The following is an 18,002-nucleotide window of genomic DNA, read 5'->3' on the forward strand; positions in this document are numbered from 1 at the left end:
TGTCCTTTCAAAGTCTTTTCTATGGTTCTGGACCTTGAATGTGTAAATTTACATTGCTGCCATGGATGTGTTAAACTGGTGTATATAAATTCAGAGCTATTAAGTCTTACCTTTTTTACATGGGCATCTTTTTATTTTATTTTATTTTTTTTATATTCTGTCATGGTCCAACAAAAGTAAAGATCTGAAGACACTGCAGTGTGTACTTAAAGAGCTGGTTTAAACACCTGCATTCCTATGCTGTCTTAAAATCAATTCTCACTGCTGTCATTTGTGTATTTGTTGTTGGAAGAATAGGACGCATCACTTTATGTACCGTTGCTCAGCTAAAAAAAAGAGCCATCCTGGCTTTTACCCCTTTCAGTGTCTGGCACCCATCCCCCTGTTTCCCTGCTGTTGTGCTCAGGCTTTGGGTCTGAATCAGAATATCCTCCCCCCCCCCATGTTGTGCCCATCCCCTCCAGACATCTATGAGATTTCAGCTCATTATTGTGGGGCAAGAGCCAATGACAGTTCCTTAACCTCCTATGGGCTTTCATCCCAGCCACAAGCTCCTCCATGTCTCTGGAGTAACAACCTTTACCCTCTCTGAAGTCCTGACACACTTTCCTTTAACGCATTAAATAAATGATCAGACATGCTGAAATCCTAAGGGTGTAGTTTCATACTTATAAAGAATACCCACAGACCATCTGATCTACCAAAAATGGCAAGAGCTTGCTTTCCCAATGTTTTTTTTTAAGTATCCAGGAGGCATCTCTTATAAAAAGCGTGATTTGATTGTAAATTCTATGGATTTTCACCCTATAAGTGAGCATTAAATCAGGACTTATAAAGGCAGAGAGTTATAAGCATACAGCATGTGTTTAAAAAAAAGTCTCATACCAGCAATTCAATATTATGAAAGTATAAAGATAAAATGGCATTTGCAAATTCATGCACAAATGTGCAACTCTTTACTGCTTTAATGTCGTCATTGAATTTTATTCATAAGTTAGTCCAGTTTAATGTTAATATGTCTTGCTCTGTGTGGGAGTGTTTCTAAAGTCGGAAAATGCTAATAGACCAGATCAGACATTGGTGGGTGCCAAACTGCTAACTCTTGCTATTGCGTTTCCCTACAGCTGATCCTGAGCATCGGCCACACAGTACCGGACCAACAGACCAGCGCACGACAGCATGGCCAAAAAGTGGCCCACACACCCACCCTTTAAAGCGTACTTATGGTACTTGTCCTTCTGCACTGACCCCCATTGCACCAACCCCCATTAGCAACTCTTCCTTGACCTTTCTTTTCTTCTTCTTTAGAGCAGTTATATGATTGTTCTGTTACAACACACTGGTCTTCATTCAGCTCTATGTTTTTGTAATGTTAATGCATAGCAAAAATGTATGTAAAATAATATATAGTAATAGTTTTCCATGATTTGTATTTTGAAGCATGGTGATGTTACACAACCGCCAGTATTTTAATTGATATTTCTTATCAGCTCTTTTGTCTATGGCTGGAATTAACTCATCAGCTGGAAGTGCCAGCTTATTGGGTGAATTTTACCAAAATGGAAAGAATGAGGTATCTTATTTAATTAACATGACTCACTCAATCAACTTTTTTTTTTTTTTTTTTTTTTTTTTTTCTCACCCTCAATCCATGCTAGATGTACATGACATTCTTCATTCTGATAAAAACAATCTGCTTTATATTAATAAATATTCAAAGTTTCATAATTGCAGTGAAGCACAAATGTGCATTAATGCTCCGGGGGTTAATAAAAGCCTTCTGAAGCAAATTGATGGGGTTCTGTGAGAAAATCCATGTTTAACTTTATGAAGTAAAATATCTAGCTTCCAGCAAAAAGAGTACCTGGCACAATGTATGACTAGAACATAGTATAAGCGGTTTGAACTGCAAGAGGCGTTGCATTTTAGTTGAATATGGAAGGCTGTCTGCTGGAAGCTAGATATTTTACTTAGTAATTTTTTTTTTTTTTTAATTTCTTGCAAACCCCATCAATTTTGCTTCAGAAGGCCTTTCAACCCTTGGAACCATGTGGTATATGTTAATGATGGATGGATGTGCTTTTTGAGCTTCAAACTCAATGGACCATGTCACTGCTGATATAAAGCTTGGAAGTATCAGGACCTTTATTAATATAACTGTATGGGTTTATCAGAAAGTAGTCGTATGCAGCTAGAATGGCTTGAGGGGTGAGTAAATCATTGGGTAATTTTCATTTTAAAGTGACTTAATCGTTTAACGAATGTGTCTAAAAAAAAAACCTCCAATAAATCTTCTGAATGTCTTGGTGTAATGATATTTGTGCTTCATTGTTATTTAACACTGTGCCTATCATATATGTCCTAAAAATTGTTTTGTTTTTTGCGCTTTTGACTGTTGTTATTGGTTAGCTTGTTTCACATTTGCTGTTAATTACCACAGCCAACACTTCCTTCAGTACATTAATGGCTTACCACATGTTTAATAGTCTTGTCAGTGGTGCTATGTGGCTTGTTAATATTTTCTATGCACCTTTCAATATGACAGGCATTAAAACCGCAATGTTATTGTTATGAGCAGCTTTATGAACGTTCGTGACAACCATCATACCACAAATGCAGTTGTTTGTTGCAAAGCAACACGTGTGTGTGTGTGTGTGTGTGTGTCATAGTCTCAGCATTACAGGAAAATCACACTGAACTTTTGTGCAATATATATTAAAATATATATATAAATAAGGCACCTAAATATCATACAGACAACTTGCATCTCTCCGTCACCATTATATTTCAGTAGTTTGTAATAGAATATATTATCATATTCTACTTAATTTAGCTTTTGTTGAAATTAAAAACTAATTTTACACCTTATTTCATGTTGTTAATTTTTACACTGGCCTTGTCAAAATGGATATTTCAAATGTGTTACTGGAGTTTTTATTTTTTTTATAGGTTTTATTTGGCACAAGGTACAAAAATATTGACTGTTAATAATGTGGTGTGATATGAATTTTGATAGTTATCTATTCAAATTGTGATATGAATTCCATCCTTATACGGTGCCATGCCTCTGGTATTTAAAGAGAGAAAATAGAATTACTGATAGTAAAATTACATGAAATAAGAAAATGTAAATCCTGACACCATGCAGGCTCATCTTTTTCCAATCTGTAATTTCTGCCAAACTGCTTCTGAAAGTAAATTAAAACAAGAAAGCAGAAAAAAACAACTCTCAGAAATGAGATGAAGTTTAATATTGAAAACACATTCAGATGTATTCTCTTTGCACCGCCATTCCCAAATCTAAACATTGTGTATTTTCCCGTCATATCAGGCACTCAGGGACTATGAGCATCTTTATTTGAGAGTTTGAAAATGTTGCAGTGTACACTTTACTACATCATTAAAAATAAAACATTATGAATACACACATTAATTTAAACAAAACACTGCACTTTTTGTAATATGACCTAATATTTCATTGTGAATAAGTGATTTTAGAACAACTATCAGCAATGTATAAAGTCATGTCCTCTTTCTAGAGTCAAAACAACTATTTTAAATGACAAAGAATCTCTTTAAGTGTGGCATCGGTTGTGGAGACTCATAAAGATTGTCTGCTAGCAAGCAGCAGTCAGGCTATCTGCCCACATCAATAAAAGTCATCAAGAAAGATTTTTCACTGCACGCTGCCGTTTCCCTGTATGCCACATGACCTCATGCTGCACTGAGCCTGCACTGCTTCCAGCATGCATCACATTGAGAGTCTGTAAAGAACAGACAGGAAGTAGATCAGCTCACCTTCCCCTTTCCAAATGTGAGGAGGGTGTGTGTTTATGCAAAGATCTTAAATGGAATAACAGGGGGTTTCCTATAAAACGGACACATGATGTGGGTGATCATGCCACTGCGATCATTGCCTGGAAAAAGGAAGGAACTTCTCCAAATTTTACTCTACCAGTATTACATCACGATGACCCTCATCTCGTCTTATAACACCAGAGAGGTGTTTCCACACATTAAGTTACAAGGTCCTAAATAAGCAATTCTCAAAAGACCAAAAATGAGTCTGTTCTGATGGTCGTGAACAATGGCAAAAGCAAATAATAAAACATAATTAGGCTAAATAAACAGCCCCATCATCTTTTAAAAGGGAAGTAAATCACTTCCTATATCTTTTATTGATGTCACACGCCATGTGTCCAGGCAAACTATGGAAAAAATGTTTTAGTTTTTTTCACTTTACAGCTTCACTGGCAGTGACAGCCACGATAAATCGGTTTTGTTCAGTCACGATGTGTTTTGTATGCTGATTTTTTGGCTGCTGAGAGCATGAAACCATCCATATTCAAGAGACAAAACCAAAGTTGTCCATTTTTATGTTTATCCTCTGTCATTTTAATACATTTACAAATCATTGGGACTGTGCCATTATTGGTAATATCATAATAACGTATGCTGTGATTTTAAGGATATTTTTGTTTACTGTTTAATGATAAACAAGTGTGATACTGTACATGTTGTGAAATGCACCATCCTTGAATATGTTTAAATCGTTACTCAAAACGTATTATTTTAAGGAAGCATTTGGGTGAAAGGGGATTTCCTGTGGTTTGTTAAGAGATGTATTTTATGAGTTTGGTATGTCTTGGATTTTTTATTTTTTTTATTTTTAATTATTATATTATTATTTTATTTATTTTTAATTATTATTATTATTATTTTTTTTTTTTTTTTTTTATATATATATATATATATATATTGTGTTTACCATCCCTGTTTTATCTGTCTTGGTTTTACAAATGTGAAGTGCTCTGAGAATTTACTTTTAAAAGCGCTATATAAAATAAAGTTATTATTATTATTATTATTATTATGTTGAACAGTCCCTTAATGTAATATAAAATATTTATCCTGAAGCAGAAACAGTTGAGAGCCTCTTACTTGGCCTGTTTTGGGGAAATTATCAAAAATACAATCCACTATAACAGATATCCTAAAGAAAACTGGAGAACAGATTACTTTATGGAAAAAGTAATTAATCAAATTGATTTGTTTAATTGGAAGTTACTTTCCAAAACTCTACACAAATACAAAAGTCCCCATGCTTGTGTGCAACTTACTTTATGTAATTGTTGTTCTGTAAATGACAGAAACACTAATATAATATATCATAATAAATCATCTTTTAAAAAAAAAAAAAAACACTTGAAAAAAACTATAGGCATACAGCAAGGCAAAAAGTCTGCATTTATGAGTCTTCTTTTGTCCTAAAGTGGTCAATCAAGTAGTTTAAAATGTATGTAAAATACTACAATTTCTATAAGCATTTCACCTGCTTGAAATTAATATTATGTTCTGCCATGTAGGCTATAAACAACTTGAAGTTTACTCTGTCCAGACAGATGTCATCACAATGTCTTTTATATGGCATCTGTAACTTTAATAGTTTTGGTTCCGTTCAGTCTATTCTCAGCCAAGACTGGGAATTGATTAGTTTGTAATAAGATTATGGCATACATACATATCCTATTTGTTATGAAGCTGTGTGCAGAGATATTTTTTTTTGTGCATGTACATTTCAGTTAGCCTTTTTTTTATTCATCAAGCATTATTTTCATCTTTATATCTTTAAATATTATTAATTAGCTTAAGTATTGCATGTTATTGCAATAGTCTATACGCGTTTATTTAATATTACTTTATAAAATGTAGCTAATTTACATAAAAGCATACTTCTACTGTACATAAATAGCCTAATTGAATAATAATAATAATATAATACTAGGCCTACCATTAAAAATACAATATAGGCTACTTTCCAGGGAACACACGTAAAAAAAACAATTGAAACAACAACAACCAAAAATTAGGCAAATAGTTGAGGTGTGATGTGCATAAATCGTATGAAAAGATTGTGTTTTATAGCCAAACGTTACACCATGCAGTCCTAACTGTTTATTGACAGTATAATTTTTCAAATGAGCGTTTTGTGCAAATATAAAGTGTTTCAGAGTCGTTTGTTAACGCCGTCTTTCTATCTCTCTTTCTCTCTGTCTCTCTCTCGCCCTCTCTCTCTCTGTGTGCGTGTGTGTGTGCGTGCGTGTGTGTGTCTGCAGCAGCAGCAGCACTTCCGCTCTAAGAGACACGCGCGTCCACGGACACACACCGACACAAAGAGAGGTACACAACCCTTTAAACCTTACAATATTCTTTATATTTCTATTATGTTTAAACCGTTTGTGCGTTAGAATGCCTTTATTCTCGTATGTATAGTAAGGGTCAGAAACAATTATCCATCGATGTTAAATGAAGATTGAGCAGACAACTACGATCCTATAGTTATGACGACGCATTTACTGTGTTTTTACCATATTCACCGGATTTGTGGGACGGGGTAAAGTTGGAGTTTGGTGAACTCGACGTCGATGCGTGTTTGTGCTCGACTTCCTTCAGTTTAATCTCGTGTCATTGATCCCTTGTGTACGGATTCGGTTCGACCAGATTCAGCGTTACATTTGAGTGGATCATCAAATACAAACACAAGCGACGGATTAACGTCTGGTCTGACCGTTGAGAGGTGGTTTTACTGTTATTTTTGGGATGAAACGAGGAGTAATCACACGCAGGATCGCGCCGTGTTGTTGATCTGGAGTTAAAGGTCAAACCCGCGTCGAAACACTTGATTCATGGTTACATTCATACATTGTTACACCTCATTGCATCGTTACAGCGAAACGTCGTTACAGCTTTGCGTAGATGCGCGGTTACATTCACACGGTGTTTTACATCTTTTTTCTCATTGAAGTGTCTCTCTCTTTTAGATCGGGATGTCGGATGAGGACTCGCGAGCCAGCTCTAGTTCATCCTCTTCTTCATCTTCCTCCACCCATCAGCAGCAGGAGAAGGACACACCTGGGAAAAAGAAAGACAACAAAGCCAACATGAGCAAGACCTCTAAACTCCTCTCCACCAGTGCCAAGAGGTGAGGAGACACCATGAGCGTAGGACAGAACTGGGCCGTGTCCCAAACTCAAGACCGCTCCTATATGAGTTTTTTGCACAAGAATATTGATTCAGACATAATTCCATTTACATGAGCACCGTGTCAAATATTTTAGATTGAATTTAAGCGAGCCTTAAAGATAAGCAAATACTCCATAGCTACGGAGATGATTTTTAAACATAGAAATGAAAACAGAAGTTGCAAAATTAAGTGTTGGTGTAATGGTCCTGTATATATTATAAAATAATCCATTTGAGTTTGCTATAAATATATTTGATATACTAATAATCATATAAAAGGGATAGTTCACACTTCACCCCCAAAAATACCTCATGATTTACTCACCCTCAAACCATATAGCCTATATGGCTTTCTTATTTAAGACGAATTCAAAGTCAGATTTGTATTAAAAAATGTCCTGGCTCTTCCAAGCATTACAACGGCTGTGAATGTCAGGCCAGAATTTGAAGCCCAAAAATGTGTATTCGTCCATTATAAAAGTAATTGTCCCCAGGAGGTTAATAAAACCCTTCTGAAGAGAAAAATATCTATATTTAACGTGTTATAAAGTAAAATATCTAGCTTCTGGTGGACCGCCTTCCGTATTAAACTTACCTGGTGCGACGATGACGTCAGATGTAGCCTAGGTGTTTTGAAATGTGATAGGTGTTACACTTTCTTCTTCAGTTGAAAACACCTAGGATGGCTTGAGGGTGAGTAAATTATGGGCTAATTTTCATTTTTGGGTGAATGATCCCTTTAACACTTCAATTGTATTAGAAGCCTAATATGTTGAAAATGGCTCCAGTAATGTTTCTTGTCTGGTCACGTTCATGTATGAACTACATAAATCACTTAAAAGGGCTGAACGAATTGGGAAAATAATAAATAATTGTTTATTTTATTTTTACACACCAATATTGGTATACCGATTTAATATGCTTTTTTTTTTAAATTATTTTTAAGCTCTTTATCTTCTGTATTATTCAACAAAGATAGTAATGTGGGAATCTTTAGGCACCTCACAATCCGATTCCAAAACAATTCTTCGTATGAATTAATCGTATTAATAAAACTTAAAATATATTTTTTTATTATTATAGCCTAAGTACTTTTTAAAATAATTATAAAAATGTAATTTAAATAATTACATGTTAAGCATTTAAATATATACACTAATATTGCTTCAAAACATAAACGCTAGTAAATAATAAAGAGGAACAAAAAACATATTACAAGTAATAAACAGATCTATTTTGAAATATATGTGGTTTACCCTCTGTTTAATCCATTAAGACATCACTGACTGTGTTTACATTAATAATGCGTCATAAAAGCATATTGAGATGCGCATAGCCACATTCACGGGTGCTCTTCATAAAGCGTGGCACGAGCATTTAAAACTGAAGGCCTTCTTTCAGTGAGTTTGCTATTTTAATATATAACCACTGCATTACAAACGACATAAATGAAGCCTTCGTAGAGCATTTATAAGGAAAATACTGGCAGGCGAGAAACACTGTAAGTGCAACATCACACAAAGTTTCTCACAGCACAGATCTTGATGCAATGAAGCCCGCAAATGCCATTGTGATTCACTTTAACCTTTCCAAACGTTATGAAAGATTATTTTATGGTTTGAGTGGTGTGTGTGTGTGCCTGTTTTTGTGAAATACCAGGACACCAATGTGTATAATGACATGGGTATGACATAGGTATTACAAGGAGAGGGTGTCTCCTTGCAAGTCCGGGTGTTTCTAAAACACGCACAGTGCCATTGCGCATGTGCTATTAAAATCTAAGCTCAGAATTGATCCAGAATCTTTGGAGAGAGGCTATTTTCTCCCAGCCCTGTTGTATAGTATGACCAGCACAATATTAGATAGATTAAACACACACTGTTCTTTCCTGCAGGCCAGTAGGCATAATGTGCCAAGTTGATGATTCTTCTGTAGACTGCTTTTTGCTCACGTGTCACGTGACCAGACTGGAATCGCAGCCTTTGCTGTCAAAATTGTGTTTAATCATATCGCGATATTATCGTAATTGCAATTAATCGCTCAGCCCTAATGTCTAATTCTGCTTCTGGAAGTCCACTGTCCTGAGGAGTTTAGCTTCAACCCCATTAAACACACCTGAACCAGCTAATCAAGGGCTTCATCCGAAATCGCATACTACTTACATAGTACCCTATATATAATATATATATATAGTTTTTATATATATATATATATATATATATAAAAAGCAGTATGTGACAAAAAATATGTCTGGATTCACAGAAGCTTCTTAGGTCTACTTTCAGCGAGATTCTGAAGTGTGCATACGATGGACATTTTACTCTCATGAGGCCACGGAATAGGACTTTTGACGGGATAGTCAAGTCACCTTTATTTATACAGCGCTTTTTACAATGCTGATTGTTTCAAAGCAGCTTCACAGTGTTAAACGGGAAAATAATGCAACAGAATTTGATTCGGCTGTACAGTCGCTCTGGAGAGAACAGTGATGTCATCCAGCTCAGTTCAATTATCATAGTGTCAACACGGGCAGATCAGTAATCTAGTTTAATATTTATTGTCCCTAATTGAGCAAGCCAGAGATGACGGTGGCAAGGAACCAAAACTCCATCAGGTGAATTCCTCCATTCACCATTTGTAAATGGCAGTGAAGCGACACAACGGACGCTGGTAGGTCACATGATAATGACAGCATGGAGAATGTAGCACATACAGATTGCATTCATACTACATGGATTCACACTATATAGTATATATTCAAAATACGTGCCTACTCAAGAGAGTTTGGACACAGCCTAGGTCTTGCTAGGCATACTAGAAACTGCCACGCAGGTGTGTTAAGGCAAGTCGGAGCTAAACTCTGCAGTGGCCCTGCAGGACCAAGTTTGGATACCACTGACTTTGAACAGCTTCTGTGAACAGTAAAGCTGCCACCTTTGATTTGATTGGCCATCTCAATAATTTTGACACTGACTAGTGTCTTTAGACTATCACTGTTAAAATTACATTTTTCATGTTTTAAGTATCGCAAAAAAATGACTTTAAAACTTTTTAGTTATTGAGTGGTATATAAAGGAGTGCAGCAGAGCAGCATGAAGAATATTAAATATTGACGGGGGATCATTTGTAAAATCTTATTAGTTTTAATGGTGGTTATATCCCTTTCATCATGCCATTTTTATCCTTTCATCAGGATTTTGGGATATCATAGGCAGCCAATGATACAATTATGCTGTCTTCAAAAGCCGACCAGGCAGAGGCATATTAGTAGACAGGATTTGGAGGTGGCTTCACATCGTCTTAGGCAGTGTTGTTTAAAGGGGTCGTCATATGCCATTTTTTCATATCATCTTATTTATAAGTTAATAGGAATCTTAAGTATCTAAATGAAAACTTTGTAATGTACTTTATTTAAAAATTCTCATTAGTATTGTAAGACAACACTCATTTTACCTGGTCAAAAACAGCTCTTTTTCACCAAGCCATTTCAGTGTATACGGCTTTAAATGATAAATTGTCGTTGCCCTTGACAACAGTAGAGGTGAAAGAATGACTACATGAGTCTCTGTGGACATCTGTTCAACTTTATCAATTTGAACCGGAGTCGGACCTGGGGCAAGATGACAGGTCCAATGAAATTTGACATTTAAGGCTAAACAGAACGTTTCTGAATGGTTGGTTAATGTAATGTCACTTTGATCTATCTTTATGTACTGGCAGGGTAATGTTAGCGCGAATGCTATGTGTTTACTGATGTGTACGTTAGTTCATTGACAGATTGATGTTACACCTAATGCCAATAAAAGCGTTTTTTTTTTCTGTTAATGTCGATTTGTCAGTGATGCATCACGTTAACTATGCATTGTAATACTGTTACAACACAATTTTTTTTTTTTACAGTTACAGACACCGTTATAAACCATCTACATAATTAAGCTTAGTGTTACCACGTCCACATTAACTTTAAAACCAGCGTACACAGTTTGAAAGGTTGTAATAACACAATAACCATAATGTGTTTTTGATTATTATCGTGGGATTATGAATATTAAGAACGTCATAACGATTCAGCGGGAACACGAAGAGCTAGTACAGATCTTTATTCAGGAGCAGTAAAACCCTCGGTTATAAAGCAGTCTGGTGAGAAATGCTTTGCGGTTCGCGCAGACATAAAAGCATCGACAAAAACAAAACTCAGTCACTGCGTCTTCAGCGGTTCGGATTTAGGAACATCATAAATGACTTCTGTGTTCATTATTACACCCAAGAACAAAACACCATAATCGCTTAGACGGCATTCTAGTCCAGCCTCTCTTTATACAATGGCGGACTATGACGACGACAGCTTGAGCTTGCTCAGGGCTAGTCTGAGATGACACGCTGCTTGTCAATCAACAGTCGTGGGAGGGGTGTCCGACCGTGTGACACCACAAAGTCGAACGGCTCGATTTGAGGCGGGGGAAAACATACAAGATCACACTTGATGGATTTTTATCATTATAGGATGGTTGTGTACAGGCACTGCCAACACACATTTCCATACAATCAGCTTGTGAAAGTGCATGTACCGTTATATGACCCCTTTAAATTGGTGCTTCATGTCTTCTTTCAGGATTCAGAAAGAGCTAGCTGACATCATGTTGGACCCCCCACCAAACTGCAGGTAAGGCAAGGCTCTTTTTGATGTTATCCGGTTGCATTAGTGGGTATCAATGGTTGGATCATGCTTGATTAAAGAACCAGATACAACAAAAAGTCTTCTTACAGCAATGGAGGTGCAGTCACTTAAGCAAGATGTTGGCCAAAAAATTGGCTGTCTATTGTCAGTAGTGTAGCTATGTATGAAGCACACAGTCACTTTCAAACAAACATCTTTTTGTTGGTGAAGGCAGCGAATTTGCATGATCAACTTGAGCACGAGCAGAATCTGCTCAGGGTACTTTTTCACCTTTACGTGAGATTTCAAATCGCACAGATTCCTATTGAAGTCTCGGAAAGCAATGGTAGTGTGACCACTCTTTAGCTCTTGGTAGTAGTTTTTGCAGTGTATCCTCTAGTGCTTTAATTTTATGTGGTTTGCATCATTTGTGTGTCAAAATACATTTGTGCAACTGATTCATAGAGGTCAAAGTGTGCAACATAAGACTGCAGCAGTATCATGTTCTAGATAACCTCCAAACCTTTCTTAGCAGTTGCCGTCTCAGCAGTGAGGGATAAGCATCATGTGTAACGTTTTGTTTTGTCTAAAATTAGAATATCAAAAAAGTTTGTTCCATATTTGACCTAGAGAGCGTGGCGTATATGAACGGACACCAGTCTAACTCCTGAACAATCAGCCGGTCCATTTGTCGTACCTCGCTTAATAATTCTCTTAATAAAGAAATTATTTGAGAGATACCAGATCTTTTAATCATGATAACTCTGGCTAATTTGGTTCTTCAAAAAAAACAGCAAATATATCGATACTTGAAACTATGATCAGCAATGCAGCTATTGGCTGGCAGCAAGATATCAACGCATTGACACATCATATTTCAATTTCTGGAACTTTATAAGGAAACAGCTAAGCGATAGAAGTTATAATATATAAATTAAATGCATGATTTGCTATATAATTCCCAATTATTTCACTATTTCAGGCTTTATATTTTTATTTTACCTGTGGAGTAGATTTGTTACGTGACTATTAAATTTTCTCAAAAAAAATCAAAAATGTTTTTCTAATGGCACAGCAGACAGCATCTCTTGTGCTGGATCAAGCCACTCCCATAATATCTGTCACCGTTTAAATGAATAAAACCATCTGTGTGTATTATGATGACATGCATAACATTATTTTCAAATATATTATATTATTATTTAAAATTATTATTACCCCTGGTTCAGTAAAGTACTCTTGTGAGTGACTAAATTAATAGTGGCTGGGACAGACTTAAAGTATCACCTCCGCTTAAAATGATGCAATCTAATCCTGTTTACATGAAATAAGCCTGATCCCGAACAGGTTTGAGTTACAGACTTGTTGCTGTGACAGTAAAATCCAGATAACCAAATAATCCACATACGAAAAATGGGCCCCCAGAACAGCAGGATCTGATGTGCTTGTGTGTCTTTGCAGGATCACATTGGTAATAAATTTTTTTTATGATATAAGTACCTTTTCCAGAAAATACAGTATAACAGAGAGTGTGGTATGATTATATTACCTTAATCTTTTATTGACTCTGACAAATTACTTATCACTTTTATCAAGTTGCTTAGGAGCAGAATGTAAATCTGTAAATGTAGATCTTAATTGTATGGTGATATTGATATGATTTTGGCAATATTGTTAAAAGGGACAGTATTGTTGCTACAGTGGACTGTAGATTAATATCCACATCACCCTCATTTAACAATCTTTTTGTTCTTAACTCCTGGAGTCCTCAACTGCAGTTCTTGGGACCCACCATCTCCCAGAAAGTTTTAGATGTCTCTTTATTTAACACATTAATAAGCTGATATCAAGTGTTGAATCAGGTGTTTTAATAAGTGAGACATCTAACACATTCTAGTACTCTTCTAGCTACTATTTCGGTATGCGAAGCCGCTTCAAATAATTCAGCACATGAGTGAACTCAAATGAATCCACCTGAATCTCTAACAGTTTCCGGTCTTTTGGCAAACCCATTTTGACTGATTGGATCAGAAGAGTGTTTTATTCAGTGTTTATCAGGCATTGGTTGTTCTGATTTTGAGCAGCTGAAAACACTCAACATCATTGCAGAAATATTATTAAGGACCTTAATTCTCAGGTCAGTATATGTCCATCGTAAGACTAGGTTTATCAGTAAGGACCAAGACACACTAAGCTGGCATTTGCCCGTTGGTGAGTGTTGGACAGGCTAGTTTTTGCTGTATGTTCCACACGATGGTGGGAGTTCCACCGATTCGGCATGTTGAATCGTGTCCTGGCTGACGGTGAGAGAGAATTATCTGATTGGCTGTTCGGTTTGTAGCAAACAATTCAGCTCACAGGAATAAAAGTGAACTTGATGAAAGAGAGACAGAAGCAAGTGCGATTCTAGGATTTTCATTTTAGGGGGGCTCAACCCCCAGTGAGGGTATGAAAAAAAAAAAAAAAAAGACACTCTAGTTTAGGGTCCAATTCTCACTATTAACTAGTAGTTTATTAGCATTCATATTAGGCTATTGGCTGTTTATTATTACTTATAAAGCAAATATGAATATCTTATTCTTCATGACCATATTGTACATCCCGTAATAATACCCAGGAATGTAGGCAGGTTTATAATCACTGAGATCCCAAATGTGAGGTAGTTAGGGGGATTGTGTGAACATAAAGCCTGTCTACTCTGATTTGATTGGTTTTCTCAAGTACTTTTGACATTGACGAGCAGTTGGCAGACCAATGAGGCTGAAGCCCACACTAAAAAGGGCCTGGTGATGCCCATGGACAGAAGGCTGTACTAATTGTACCCCATCTTACCTGATAATTCCAATATGCAAATATTCACAAACAGCATGATCTGCCTGGAATGAAGAAAGTGATCAGCATGATTGATATTCTAAATGGTAAGCAAGCTTCGCTTTGTTTACAGTTTGTATATCTACAGTCCTTGTTTCGGTTTACCCTTTTTGAATGACAAATATAGACTTGATATCTGATGATAAAGTTAGTTATGTCCTTACTGGGGATGCCACAATTCTCAATATAATATTGAACCGTTCGTTACGGCATTGACGGTTCAATATGCGCTTGAATAAACGTATAATGAATAACGTTTTTTTTGTTTGTTCGATTTTGCATTTAATTAATTATTTATAGTTCTCTCCGTTTGAAATATGAACCTATATGCTGATATGAGCAAACATGCAAGCATTTGCACTGAAATTAGGGGGTGTTTAGCCACGCTTAAAATCCTGGTGTGAGAGTTATACTCATGGCAATTATAGTTACCGTAAATCCTCCAATATAGGCCCGGGCCTTTATTTTACTCAAGCGCATCACGGTCCAGGCCTTTATTGGAAGGAGGCCAGAATTAGAGGCAGGCCCCAATTTATATTTGAGCAAATCAAACTACCAGTAGAATGAATAAAAATGAGATTTTGCATCTATTTCAACCTATAAAATACTAGGTTCATTTATTGAAAACGTACAGTTAACATAACATTGTTATGCATACAGAACATTAACAACAAATACCGGTAATTCAGGCTAAATTCCAGTGTAGAAATATGGTAACAAATACGTAGCAAACATAGGGTACCAGAAGTGCATTGTAAACACTTAACCATACACAGTGATGATTCGGTTATTGATTCATAACAAAAGGCAACAGACACTTTACCGCTCCAAAGTTTAACCATTCCTGTCTTTTTTGGTTTGAAGTAAAATAAAAATCCTCCAATTCTGTTTAATCCTCGTCCTCCTCAGTTTCCTCCTCATCTTCATCTCTCCCTGTAAACTTCTCATCACTCGCGCCAGCCTCTACAACAAGTTCATTATTGTTCAGCATTTTACCTCTTCGTCCTCCTCATGTTCCGCTGCGCGTCTGTCGTCCTCGTGCAGTTGAAAAGTCTTAATGTTACTTGCGGCCTGATGGATGGGTTTTCTCCCACGTCAAAGTCCTTTTTATAGAATTTTGCATCACTGCTGTTTCTCTATCACAACTGCAAATTACAGGCTAAGTGAAGAGGTAAACACACTTCATGAAGTCACAGACGCGAGCCGCGTCACATACATGAGACAGCCTATCGCCTTAACACAGCTGTCAATCAAACATCATGCAAAAAAAACCCCAAAAAACTGTAAACAACTATTTTTTTTATTCCAGTATTTGAGATGTTTTGATAATTTTGTAATTATGTTAAAATAATTTAAACAACTGTTAATTAACAAATATTATATTTGTATAATAAAAAGAGGGGGCCTGTCATCATAGTGGGCGGGCCTGTGCCTGAGAAAAACGTTGGTTCTAATAATAGCCCCGGCTGCTATTAGAGACCGGCCTTTATTTACCTTCGGTGACAGCGAGACCGGCCAATGTTGGAGACCCAGCCGCTAATGGAATACAGGCATATATTCGAGGATTTACTGTATTCACAATCATAAAAGTTCATTATCTGCATACATTTTAAAGCCTAAACGGTTAATCATTTAATTTGCGTGTTTATATGCACTGTTTTATAAGCGCTGAGTGGGTGCACTAAAAGCCTGTCAAACACACGTGATTACTGGACTAAGTAGTCTTACTACGCTAATACGGTCAAATACACACAAGGTTAACATATATAAACACAGTCGGTTATGTCTAAAGTGAAAGTAAAAACGTGTGTGTCCGTATATGAGGTACGAGCAGGTCTTAAATTGACAGCAGCAGCCTAGTGAACACTTGTCCTTAAAGGAACAGTTCACCTCTAAAATTATGCTGGTGGAAAATAGGACTCGGGCAGAAATCATGTTGATGGATGCGGTTATTAACGTTACTGTTGTATGAAGCGGAGCAGGGCCGAGTGTTGTGAAGCTAAGCATTTCCAAGATTGGAAGCTAAGATTGTTAATGAAATGAACAACATGCGCCTCGTGAGCAGCGGGACTTTTATTATGACGGGACGGGACACAGTCGCTGGGCGCCGGCGCTATTTCAGTCATGAGTATGAGGTAACGCAGCTCTGTTTATCGTATTGGATACATTTAAGTGTGTTTAAAATTATGTTATGACGTTACTCTGTGAGTTCGCTCAGCGGCTGCTGTGAAACTTGTTCACACTGCTAAGAGGCGAGCGCTTCTGCCAAATAAAACCGGATACCGAGGGTAACGCAGATATCGCGCAATTGACAGGCGACTCCGAGACGTCCCGGCTCCTTGGTTAAAATATAAATTTTCTCACAATTTAAAAATAGTTGGAAACATTTTGGATATTGTAAATACTCAGCTGAACAAATATATAACACTGGCCTAGTGGTTTTTGGATATTTTACAGCAAAAATACTACATAGTGCACCTTTAATACAGTAGCTTTTAATCTATGTATATTGTATATTGAAGACTGTATTTTAATTTTAGTCTACATTTATTTATTAAATTTCATACGTAAATGATACTGTACATGTCTGAGCTACTACTGTAAATATTTATATATATTTCTTTTATATCATACAATACACTAGGAATATTGATCTATATCAATACAGTGTAGGGTTAGGGTTAGCATGATTTATCAACAAGGGTTTTTTAAAGTAAAGTTTTACGTTTAAGTAAGGTTTTTTTTAAGTAAAATAAAGAAAGAGTATTCCAATGAAACATTTTCTCCTTAACCTCTTTCTGTTCCTGTCGCCTAAGAATAGAATAGCAAAAAACCGAACCAAACGGCAAACCGTAGTTAAAAACCAAAGTATGTATTGTACCATGTATTGAACTGTATTGTTGCATTCCTAGTCCTTACACACAGGTGCAGAACGCACATGCTAATTGGCGGTCACCTGTAATCCTTTTGATGTGTTCAATCGCTGCTAGTTCTTTGACGTCAGCTTGGTGTGTCATGGTCTTAAGCAGTACTGAGACACATTGTTTTTTCATGGGGGATATTAAAGGCTCAACACTAAAGATTTTTTGCTGGTCCAGATAGGCAAATAGTTCCAATTTTTACTCAACATCTAAAATGTGTATATTTATTGTATACGTAAACCTTCTTCCATAATGTATGTTCCCCATCAGATGCAGAAGTATCTAAATCAACAATGAACAACTAATTTTTAACATTTCCACGGTTAGAAAGATTCTCTATGGAAAACCTTTTGAGTCATAGATCATTTCTGGGTGGATTGTTTGTCTGTTTTTTGAAATGTTTCCTTTTGTGGTTTTTCTCTATTTTAAGATTGTGGTTAAACCTCCCTGATCTTACGTATGGTTATTGATCAGTGTCATTCAGAGGAAGTCGCATGTTGTTTAGTTAGAACATTGATTATAGATGTCGG

At 36.4% G+C, this 18,002-nt stretch overlaps 1 protein-coding gene across 2 annotated transcripts in view; it reads left to right on the top strand.

The window, feature by feature from the left end:
• Positions 1 to 6,046: 6,046 nt before the first annotated feature.
• Positions 6,047 to 18,002, top strand: part of ube2e1 (ubiquitin-conjugating enzyme E2E 1) — a 33,296-nt gene continuing 21,340 nt past the window's right edge. Inside the window, exons 1-3 of one of the 2 annotated variants that reach the window (XM_067425222.1) lie at positions 6,047 to 6,180; positions 6,822 to 6,982; positions 11,636 to 11,686. In XM_067425222.1, coding sequence (XP_067281323.1) covers positions 6,828 to 6,982; positions 11,636 to 11,686 — 206 coding nt within the window. In that variant the 5' untranslated portion in view covers positions 6,047 to 6,180; positions 6,822 to 6,827. Of the gene's footprint in view, positions 6,181 to 6,475; positions 6,659 to 6,821; positions 6,983 to 11,635; positions 11,687 to 18,002 lie in introns of those variants that run through there. The other variant, XM_067425223.1, reaches the window with a different exon arrangement.

Source organism: Pseudorasbora parva, chromosome 19 (assembly GCF_024679245.1).
Source record: "Pseudorasbora parva isolate DD20220531a chromosome 19, ASM2467924v1, whole genome shotgun sequence".
In the NCBI taxonomy this organism is placed as follows: domain Eukaryota; kingdom Metazoa; phylum Chordata; class Actinopteri; order Cypriniformes; family Gobionidae; genus Pseudorasbora; species Pseudorasbora parva.